Genomic DNA, 12,094 nt, shown 5'->3' with positions numbered 1-12,094 from the left:
CAATACTTGAAAACACTGCATCGGCAACCGAAAACCCAAAAGATTTCCAATGTATTTTCTTAAGAAGTTTAGCAAATCTTATATATTAATAAATTAATTTAACCTTAAGCTTAAATCATGCTTTAGACGATTTTTACCATGTTTACGATTTTGATATCTAGATTTAAGGTGAACACAAGGTGCATCTACTTATTCAATAACTATACTTCTTTGTTTCCCTTGCTGTGTGTTTAAAGCAAGAAGGAGAAGAATGCCAAGCTCATTACTCATTTGGTATAATACCTGCCGGGAAGTGTGACAGTGGTATGGTTTGTACTAGTCCCGTAGAAGCAACAGGACACCCTATGATGATGTTAGGCAGAGGACAGTGTGTGAAGACCGATCAAGCTGATCTACGTACGTAAGGCTACCAATTGGAAACCCTGGAATTGTAGTAAAAATAAGGATATGTGACAATGAGACAGATATCAAACACAGCCAAAATGTCGTAAGCCACTCTGGGTGCCTTTCAGACTTCAAAAATGAACAAAGCCCATACCGTAACAATGTTACTAGAAAAGATCGTAACAACAAAAAGTAATCAAAAGAATTAAAATGCGTTTAAACCTAGTACCAGAAATCATAAATTTGATAAACAACAAGTCAACGATATAATTACCTTTGAAAGTAATTCTTAGTAGTTCCAAAACTATAAAAAAAAAGGTCAGAAAAAGTTGTTGCAATGGTCTTATGGCGCCCTAGACAGTTGAGGGGTTTAGAAAGCCCATATTTCGACTAGATTTTTGCTGCACAGTGTAGTATTCAAGAGATTAATGAAATCTGTATTGGAGTTTTTTCTAATTATTTTTAATAATACGACTGCGAAATAAACGAACATTTAAAGTTTTTAAAAGATATTATCGAAGATGTATTCTAAATTATGCAAAGTCAATCAAGTTTTGATAATATGATATCCCAGACAAGCTAGCTTACACACTCTGGAAATTGGGCTTTGAAAATTTGACTTTGAACTTATAAATCAGCAAACAAAAGGTAAATGCCGTCTTATATTTTACTTCGGAACTTGAAAGAAAATACGATTAATATTTGATTGAATTTGCCGTAAATTGTTTTTAAAATCAATTTAAAAAAAGAAATATATCTCCCTCATGCAAAGCTCTGATTTTATCCAGATCTGGCTATAAGTTAGGTCCAATCGGTTCACCGTGTCAGCATAAGGATTTTGATTTATAAATAATTTGACATGGAGCATCAGCGTAGAGACATTAATTGTCGAAATGCGTATCTAGTGCAGTACACATTTTATCTTTTATGTAATCATACCTTGTTATAATATGTCTGTCATTACAGGTCGTGCAATTCCAGAGACATTGTCGGCATGTCAGCAGATGAGAAGAGTACGTATGATTTCTATGGTAGTTTGGCAGGGATGGTGGATGCCAAAATGTGACGTGAACGGAGACTTTATGGACCAGCAATGTGACAATATGAGTAAGTGGCGCCATCTGGTAAACGTCAGAATGAATTAAATTTTTCTCTGTTCCTTAACAGATATATCGAAAGTCAAATATCCCATAACATGAATTGGCTTCATTTACGTTTTCCTTAAATGTTAGCCTTTTTTTTCTATTCTTCATGTTTGCTAGTACACTCTTTCGAGAACAAATGCACAAGAGTTGAATTTGGCAGTTTATATTTTGGTTTGAATACGATAAATTATAGAAGTAGTGTAAAACGCATTTTAACTTAACAACAACTATCTTACGTTAAGCGTGTATCTGCTATTCCTGTAATGGTACATCATTTAGGTTTAAAACCATGCACATGAGTAGATCAGGAAATTGTATAGGGGCCAAGTTGTTACCAAAATGACCCTTCGGGAATACCTGAGATAACCCATATTTAAATGGGGTTATCTTTGTTCAATATTAGTTTTCCATGTTGTATGTTTTTTTGTAGATTTTCGTTTTTTGCCATGACATTGACAGTTCGTTTTTCACTTATTAGTTTAAATATCCTGTTGAATGGTGTCTTTAACCTTTCTTTATCAAAATATTTCGTTTTTCTTGTATATATATATTGGTATTAAAGTTATTAATACACCATTACACCCTACCCCATACATTATACACTATTCCCCTTTCCCACATAAATGTTACGTATTTCGTTTTGTATTTTCGAAAAGCGAATATTACGAAATCTCTTTTATAAAAAAAAGACGCAAAATTAACCATTCCCTATCACACTGTACACACTTCTTCACCATGAATGCCTATGAAAAACCGCAAACGATGAATTATAATATACATTTAGTAAAACCATTTCCAATCCGTCATAATTAAACAGAAAATGCCTTCATCAAACGCTACCGCTATTCGAACGTAACTATACTGCCAACCAATGCAATACCAACACGGCTTCATCACGCAGTCAGTGGGAGATGACGCCCCCCCTCCCCCTCCCCCCCCCAAAAAAAAATCATGATTTTAGCGTTGTATAATCCATTTTATGGAATTACGGTTAAAAAGACCTGGGTCCGCCACTGGTGGTCGACCTGATATGAAGGTACGTGCCGCTTCAGTGGACGAAGTAGATAACAATAATCATATTGATAATAAATTATGCAATGATAATTATACTGTGAAAGTACTTTAATTCGTGGGCATCAATTTTCGTGGTTTGAAGAAAAGTTACATGTTCGTGGATTCTTAAATTCGTGGATTTCAGATTTTTGAGAGAGAAAAATAATAGTAAAAGTGATAAGAATTATGTAATAATAAACCATTTGATTCCTTTACTCCTTCAACAGAAAGATGCTTCTGTGTTGATTCCAAGACCGGTGATGTCGACAAGACAACATATACAACACTTGGAGCTGCAAACTGTGCTGTCAGCAAACGAGACAAAACAATGACAAAATGTCAACAAAAATATGCTTCAATGCAGTTCAGTTTTGCCATCTGGCAAGGCATGTGGTATCCCAAGTGTGACACCGTGGGTAATTTTGAACCGGAACAGTGTGATAACACAGGTAAGTTTTGATTAAGATGAACTCATTTACAAGTTTGTGAATAAATAGGTGGAGTTAATGAACACTCCAATAAACTTCTTAAATATAACCTACATAATAAACCTATTTAGCGCACGGAGATAACTAACCATAACGTAATTTGTTTTATTATTTTATTTTGTGTTGGTGTTTCACATGCTATAAATATATAGTGTAATGGCAATACAGATTTGAATTGAATTGAATTATTATTCTGAAAAGAATGAGTGTAATATAAAATTAAAAGTAACTGTACAGATTTGTATCTGTATAATATGCGTCATTTTATGGGCCGTAAGAAAAACGCCTTATAAAAATGTACAAAAATTTATTTTTTTAAATTAATATTATGTAAGTTTATTCACATATATTTATACTACTAATATAGTACTAAAGGAAGCGACCTATTTCATTGAGCTGCATCTCCTCTGAAACCATGCGAAGTCGGAAATATTTGTGATAAGACGTATAAATGTAGTGTTTTGTACTTCCTAAATTTGTCTTTGAAACAATCTTTTTTCCACAGAAAACGCCAATTTTTGAGAAAATAACCCAATTCGGAGACTGTTATCGCCGATCCGTGTCTTATACGCTTTCGCGCATGCTCAGTCGACGTACTGCCCGCGAAATTTGAAAACCCTTAATTTGTTTCAACACTTGCCCAATTATACCGCGATTAAGCGGGCATCTTCTTGTGTTTTAAACGGTTATTAATGAGAACTTTATGGTATATAGATTAAAAAAAAAAAACAACAACATTAGAACGTATCGAGTTACGTTATTGTGTATATAACAATATAAATCGATCTTATCATCAACTATTATTAAAGTACAATATAGGAGACGGTTATCGGAAAAAGATTTATAAAGGTATTTTTAGACCCGGCTTAAAGTATTATATATTTATTATTCTGTTTACAGGAAAATGCTTTTGTGTTAGTGCAGTTGATGGAGTTGTGGACGAATCTACCAAAGTACTTGGCAGCGCTGACTGCTCCAGTAAGAAAAGACAGACAGTGAAAAGGACAAAATGTCAACAAAAATATGCTTCAATGCAGTTCAGTTTTGCCATCTGGCAAGGCATGTGGTATCCAAAGTGTGATACCGTGGGTAATTTTGAACCGGAACAGTGTGATAACACAGGTTAGTTTTGATTTACGGATGAACTCATTTACAAGTTTGTGAGTGAATAGGTGGAGTTAATGAACACTCCACTGATAAACTCCTTAAATATAACCTACATAATAAACACCTATTGACAAAATGTCAACAAATGAAAGAAATCAGAATGATTTCATTTGTGATATGGAAAGGAATGAGGACACCAAAATGTGACGCTCTTGGCAATTTTATGCCAGAACAATGTGACAATACCGGTAGGTTGTTTCAAAAATCTCTGAACCTGGACATTCAAATCTATGTATGCGCATGATCAGCTGTATAATGAGATTTAAAGTAACCTAAAAAAAAATCACACAACACAATATTATAATGATTCTAAAAGACACAAAATAAGGGGAAGTCCATTTGTTGTGCTGAATGGATGGTATTGGTTTGCATGGTTTTTACTAGCTTTAAAGGACAATATACAATATGTATTTATTCGTAACATCAGAACATTTATCAAAATGTCCAATTTTGATCCAATTATCAGATAATGGACTTTCAAAGGCATTTTTAGACGCGGTTTAAATAAGTATTTATCATTCTGTTTACAGGAAAATGCTTTTGTGTAAGTGCAGTTGAGGGAGTTGTTGATGAATCTACCAAAGTACTTGGCAGCGCTGAATGTTCTAGTAAGAAAAGACAAACATTGAAAAAGACAAAATGCCAACAGATGAGAGACATACGAATGATTTCATTTGTGGTATGGAAGGGGATGTGGACACCAAAATGTGATGCTCTTGGAAATTTTATGCCTGAACAGTGTGACAATACCCGTGAGTGGTTTTAAAACATTCAATATCAATATTAGCATAATAATCAACTCCTGAAATAGCATTTGTCTTCTTGAAATAACGAAAGTCTGTATGCAAATTGGGAGCTATATATATATGTAAACCTCAGATCTGTGTACGGCCTCAAATCTGTGTCCGTTTCGCCAATCTGTGCCCCATCGTGACGTCAATCGCTAATCTATGTCCGTTAAAAAAGATACGGCCTCAAATCTGTGTCCTATTTTCAAATTTGTTTTCAATCGTGACGTCATTCGCAAATCTATGTTCGTTTAAAAGATACGGCCTCAAATCTGTGTTCTTTTCTTAAATCTTTTTCCAGTTTGTTTCGCCATGCGTAAATCTATGCCAGTCTGATAAGTACGGCCTGAAAGGATTTTTGTTTTATTAAGTCATTTCCCATAATTCAATGTTAAGTTGGGATGTGTTCTCCATGTGTGTGCTTAAAAATTTTACATGCGTGTGTAATTATTGTATGATTTACATTTTATTGTAAAACTACAACATTTTCAAATTGTTTGCTTTTCTTGATCCCTTGTTTAATTGTTCTGTAGTAATTATCGTTACTTCCCTTTACTCATTACGTCTTGATAACAAATACGAAATATAAGTTATTAAACAACCTGAGACAAAATGACATCTGTATACAAGCAACTAAAGATACATGTATGGCCTTCAACAATGAATTGAACCTATTCTGTATCGTAATCTGTAAACACATACACCTATTTGTTCAATGTTTCAATGTATAGGTACCACATAAAAATGTTTAGGGTATAATCCATTGCCGGTTTAACAACAACATTTTGTGCCACTATCTTATTAAAAAAGGTTTTTTTCTGGTGAAACTATTCCGGTTTCGAATCTGTATTTTTTAAAATCCATTGTGTACCATGACATCAACATTTAACAACCACAACATAATTCTGTGTACAAATTATTATACATGTTACTTTATTTATGTGCCTTCAAGAATGAAACTACACATATTTTTTTACTTGATTACGTCTTGCTATGTCTTACGTCACCACATTTCGATAAAGGACATAAGATTTAATTGTGACAAAAATGGCCATAGATTTGAGTTAATAAAGGACATAGATTTGAGACAATAAAGGACATAAATTTGGAACGTCTATGACGCAATATTAAAATGACATAGATTTGCGGAAAATACATAGATTTGAGGCTGGACATAGATTTGAGGCTTACATATATAATCAGAAATAAGTGATATCAAACAAATAAAAAACCATGCAAATATTTATCAACCGAAAACCCGCATTTTCTACCCCATCCCCCAAATATTAGTAGCAAGAACAAAAACAAAAACATCAACAAACCACACATCTCCCACAATAATCTTCATCAACATCACATAACGCAATACTACAAGTATTACAAAACAGTCACATACAAAGCAAACCGTAATCAAGCAAAGATAGTTAACCAAAAACCAAAGCTTTCGGTCAACTTCCAATACCAAAGAAGTTTCTTTAAAAACACTTTGGTAATATAACATCGGAGACTCGCAGATAATCGATAGCTATAATGCCTCAGTCATGTATCTACAAGTATCGAATCTAAATAAACAGAAACCCAAAAGTTAAACTTGATTGAAAAAAATAGGGTAGCACGGTTTTCACCCGTTATGTTTTTTCTAAAAGACACGCGATACGATTGAAGACGCCAATTTTGATGAGCTATATGCATAATATACAATATACATTTGCATGGAACCCACTCAGCATTTTAAAGAATCCTTGCAATAATCTTCAAAGGCTTCAAATTAACCTTTGCGAGAAATTTTTCAGTGCCTAACTATATCAGTCTAACTTTCCCGCTTATCATTCCGTTAAAATCATTTGTATTGTTTAGCTAAGTTTCGTTCTGAATACCATGGAATATATCCTACTTGACGCCCATCAAACAACAATCAATTATATTCGTTCATTGAATTTGTCGCTCTGTAGCTTTGTAAACGTTGTTTTAAGGAAAATTCGATACCAAAAGTTGATAAGAAATTATATAAGTAAAGTCGATTGTTTATGTTGTGTTATAATCAATGCGTAACGTGACCCAGTTGAAATATAAACCATTTAAATTTTACTGGATAAAATTAAAAATTCAAAACCACACCATTCTTAACCCTACACCGATAACAGTTGATATCCAATAAACCATTTTTTTTTTCATTTTAGAGCACTGTTTCTGTGTGGATGCCGTTGCTGGAAGTGTAGACGAATCCACTAAAGTACTTGGCATTGCTGATTGTTCTCAGAGTGTTAACTCGTTCACACAACAATAAATCTTAATTATATAAATACCGTACATCTTTTCGTATAGATAAGAAGATGTGGTGTGATTTCCAATCAGACAAATATCCACCAAGGTTCAAAAGAAGTGGATGTAAGCAAATATAGGCAACCGTACAGCCTTCCACAATGAGAAAAAAATACTAGAAAATTGTCTATAAAAGTCCCTGACATAAAAATTGTAAAACGAAAAAAATTACGGCTTATTTTTGTTAACTTTCAAAACACTGATTGTATCAGAATGCCAATTTCTTATATTTATCTTAATCATTATACATGCATATTGATGATAATTTGTTGAGAGTTATCAAGTATTTCAATGATTATTTTATGGATCTTTCAAACGTTATTTATTAGGAGAGGTGCGCAGTTTTTACAGACATTATAATGAAAAGATAAAAAAATATGACCAATTCACATATCAATGATCACCAATTGATTTATGTTATAATATCTAAGAAACGAACAAACCATGAATCATTTAAAGAGAGGCAAAGGATACCAAAGTCAATTTCAAACTCACAAGTCGAAAATAAACTGACAACGACATGGCTAAAAAAGAAAAAAATAAACAGACAAACACAAGTTCACAAAACAACATAGAAAACCAAAGACTGAGCAATACGAACCAAATGACAATAAGGTCAATATTAGACGAACCCTGTCAGACGGAAACGCACAATTTACAGTAATTCAATATACAATTCAGATATAGTTGACCAATGCAAGACAGTATATGAGAAACGGACCTACGATAGCCTATCCACTTTATTGGATGGCTGTCTCATTGGTACTCATAACACATCTTCTCATTTTTATACGTCTGTCGAAGCTACATATTATGGTAACACATATTATGGTATTCCAATATCCGTACTTCCGTCCATCCATTCGTTTGTCAACACTTTGTACAATAAATCAAATTAACTTTAACCAATTCTCATAACTTATCACACTATTAGAATGCACGAAAGAAAGCTCCGTTCGATTTATTTTTAACCGGAATTTCGAAGAGAATATTGATCGGTTATTGACTTGGGGAATTACGTCGGGTGGGCGGGCGAGTTTCAAGCGGGCAGGCGGGCGTTAGCCAAATGTTGTCCGTGCATTTACTCATGAACCGTTCAACCAAAGCTTTTACAATTTTAATGTGTTGTTACTGACAACAAAATGGAGGTGAAGTTCAATAATGACGATTTTGACTTTTACCGTTCAGGAGTTATGGTTCTTGAAAAATTGAAAAATGGCGTTTCCAGTCGTGTCCGTGCATTTACTCATGAACCGTTCAATCAAAGCTTTTAAAATTTAAATATGTTGTTACTGATGACAAAATGGAGGTCAAGTTCAATAATGGCGATTTTCACTTTTCCTGTTCAGGAGTTATGGTTCTTGAAAGATTTTAAAAATGGCATTTTACAGTCATGTCGTTGCATTTACTCATGAACCATTCAACCAAAGCTTTTCAAATTTTGAAATGTTGTATTCAATCACAATTCAAATTCAGAGCTGTTTTAAGCTTAAATGTTGTGTCTATACTTTCTCAACTGTTCAGGGTTTCACCTCTGCAGGAAAATCCGGTTTGCTGTCTCTCTGACAGCCTCTTGTTTAGTTTTTGCTATAGGGACCGTGCAATATTTATCAGGCAGGTGGGACCGGTGCAAATTCTGATTATGACAAAAAAAAAAAAAAAAAAATTCAGTTCGGACTAATTTCAGATAGTCACTTTTAAAAATTTCTATAAATTTTCAAATCAGCTCGGTTTTTCATATTACTCTATAAAAATCTCAATTGTATTTTGACCTTATAGAATACCAGGTTGTTTGGTAGTTTTGTGTATTGCTGTCATATTTATGGATTAATTAATAGGTGAAAAAAAAGCTAAAATGTTCAGTTTAAGTTGATTTAAGATAGTCACCTTTAATTGTTTTTATAACATTTCAAATCAACTTGGATTTTCATATAACGCTATCTCATTTATATATTGATCTTACAGAATGCCAGTTTGTTTGGTTGTTTGATGTATTGCTGTCATTTTTTATGGATTTAATCAATAAGTAAAAAAAACTAAAATTTTCAGTTTAGGCTAAATTCAGAGTCACCTTTAAATTTTTTTATAACTTTTTCAAATCAACTAGGATTTTCATATAACTCTACAGCTATCTCATTTATATATTGGTCTTACAGAATGCCATGTTGTTTGATAGTTTGGTGTATTGCTGTTATTTTTATGAATTTAATTAATAGGTTAAAAAAAGCTAAAATTGTCAGTTTAGGCTAAATTCAGATAGTTACCTTTAAATTTGTTTATAACTTTTTCAAATCAACTTGGATTTTCATATAACTCTACAGCTATCTCATTTATATATTGGTCTTACAGAATGCCCTGGGTTGTTTGATAGTTTGGTGTATTGCTGTTATTTTTATGAATTTAATTAATAGGTTAAAAAAAGCTAAAATTGTCAGTTTAGGCTAAATTCAGATAGTTACCTTTAAAAATTTTTATAACTTTTTCATATCAACTTGGATTTTCATATAACTCCACAGCTATATAATTTATATATTGGTCTTACAGAATGCGAGGTTTGTTTTGCAGTTTGTGTTTTGCTGTCAAATTTATGGATTCAATTAATAGGTAAAAAAAGCTATAATTTTCAGGAAAGGCTTAAATCAGATAGTCATCTTTAAAAATAGGTATAAAGTTTCAAATCAACTAGGATTTTCATAAAACTCTACAGCTATCTTAATTTTGTTTAATATTTATATATTTATTTATTTTTTATTGATTTCCATTCTGTCTGTTTAAAAAATGTATTTACTAGTATATCTATTTCTTATTTTTGATTTGTTTAAACATTAATTACTGACATGGAGAAATAACGGAACGTAAACATGCATCCATGACTGAAAGTTTAATATATATATATATCTAATTACTTTTATCTGAAATACAAGTTACATGGAAATTCTAGCAAACTGTCTTTGTTCTTTTTTCACAGTTTAATCCGATGTTGTGATGTTACACTCCTGAAATCGGAGAGGATTGAACGCTCATTCACATGTTTACAACTTCCACAATTAATGTGCCTGTTTTCTAGTTAAGAGCCTTTTATTCAGTAGTTGTCGATGGTCATATCTGTCATACTTGTTTAACTTTAGTTTTTTCATTAATCAAGGCCGTTTGTTTTTCCTATGAAATGTTTCTATTGTGTCATGTCGCGAACATTTATTGCTGACTAAACGGTATGCGATATGCCGCTACCTTTATTTGCTTACATCAACAACATTTTGACTATGGTTGTTAGTTTTCTATTGACACATCTCCTTATTTCTTTTTATATTACGAATCATTAACGTTGAAAAGTATTCCAGAGAAAATAAGAAAACCACGAAGATGAGGTGAATGACAATGAATTAAAGTTGACATAGGCTTTCGAACATGACTCATCTGTATTGTTTATAGGTTCGAAGTTGATAACTCGCCAAAAATAATGCAGCCTCGGCAAAAATTAATGATATTGATAGTTGAGATATGTATACATTAAGTATATAATCTAGTCCAATCGGTTTGCTCTTTGGTGTGTGCTATCTCCAGTTTAAATATCAAACCTATAAAATGTACGATACAAGTACGTATTTCCACGCACACGACACGACACGTCTTATTGGAATTCTCAATTTAACTTCATTCTCTGGGTAGAATGCCACACGCGGAGAGTTGACTGTGTACAGGAAGGGTTAACGGCTTCGAATCGAAAAACAAAACGATTTCAAACACTAAATTTTATAGATAGAGGATTGCTGCTCACAAGGAAGCTATTAAACCAAGAGTTCCAAATGGTGAAGTTGAAATCATCCCTTCGTAAATTTTACGGACGCCATCACGAGTTGGTTGACCGTTATGGAATAACCGTTTCACAGATGATATCGGATATGTTCCTTATGTCGTAACTACAATACCCTTCTCTTTTCACGAATGTGACCTACCGAATTAGACTATTTACTGGATTTGTAATAACATAAGCAACACGACGGGTGCCACATGTGGAGCAGGATCTGCGTACCCTTCCAGAGCACCTGAGATCACCCCCAGTTTTATAGATTTCATAGATTTTGAGACGCGCTTATGTGCCGCAGGAAATGATGCATATGCAATTATTTTCCTTGTGTAATTGTCTACAATAAATATTATTTTCAATTATTATCTAGCTGTATATAGTCCAGAAACACTTATATCTCGCCACAATTTAATGTATGATGCCGTTATGAAATGTATAGTTTTTAAGGCTGTGATGTTCGCTTTCAATATTATGAATGTGAAGAAAATGATACAGTCTTCCTCTACCGGTTTTCTGATATGTCTTTCAATCTAAAATATGATCGGGAATACCCTGTATCAAAACTGAACCGTAACAAAGATCGCTCTTTCTTTGTAATTTTAAATTTGATATGACATTCTTATCCACATTTCCTTTGAAGGGTTACACAAGATTGTAGCTGCTGTTTTTATAATCACGAATTGTTTAAATATACCACAATAAGTATACTTGATTTGGTAAAAAGTATCTTAAACAATAAACTGTTATCACAGAGATATGTCTCGCCTTTTTGTAATTTTGATATGTTACATAAGTTATGCAAATACTCAAAGTCAATGAACCATGACTGAGGTACATGGCTAAACAATCTCCATGTAAATGAGATGTAAAAATGCTAATACAACTGCATACCAAATACCATTGACTTATGATAAGTCGTTCCCTTTAAACAAACCTAAA

General features: G+C 32.9%; 1 protein-coding gene across 1 annotated transcript; it reads left to right on the top strand.

Moving 5' to 3' along the window:
- The first annotated feature begins 239 nt into the window (after positions 1–239).
- LOC127705575 (thyroglobulin-like) lies at positions 240–7,312 on the top strand. The gene is made up of 6 exons (XM_052209903.1): positions 240–396; positions 1,351–1,491; positions 2,810–3,031; positions 3,971–4,192; positions 4,768–4,989; positions 7,206–7,312. The coding sequence occupies exons 1-6, from the start codon at positions 306–308 to the stop codon at positions 7,310–7,312; spliced, it is 1,005 nt and encodes a 334-aa protein (XP_052065863.1). The 5' UTR covers positions 240–305.
- The last annotated feature ends 4,782 nt before the right edge of the window (positions 7,313–12,094 follow it).

The sequence above is a fragment of the Mytilus californianus genome, unplaced genomic scaffold (genome assembly GCF_021869535.1).
Source record: "Mytilus californianus isolate M0D057914Y unplaced genomic scaffold, xbMytCali1.0.p SCAF_6, whole genome shotgun sequence".
In the NCBI taxonomy this organism is placed as follows: Eukaryota; Metazoa; Mollusca; class Bivalvia; order Mytilida; family Mytilidae; genus Mytilus; species Mytilus californianus.
Note: the sequence above shows the minus strand (reverse complement) of the source record. Positions and strands in the feature narration are given on the sequence as shown.

Coding starts and splice junctions, on each gene's coding strand:
- LOC127705575 (XM_052209903.1), top strand. CDS start 306: ATGGTTTGTACTAGTCCCGTAGAAGCAACAGGACACCCTATGATGATG. Junction 4,193..4,767: donor GGAACAGTGTGATAACACAG/GTTAGTTTTGAT, acceptor TTCTGTTTACAG/GAAAATGCTTTTGTGTAAGT. Junction 4,990..7,205: donor TGAACAGTGTGACAATACCC/GTGAGTGGTTTT, acceptor TTTTCATTTTAG/AGCACTGTTTCTGTGTGGAT.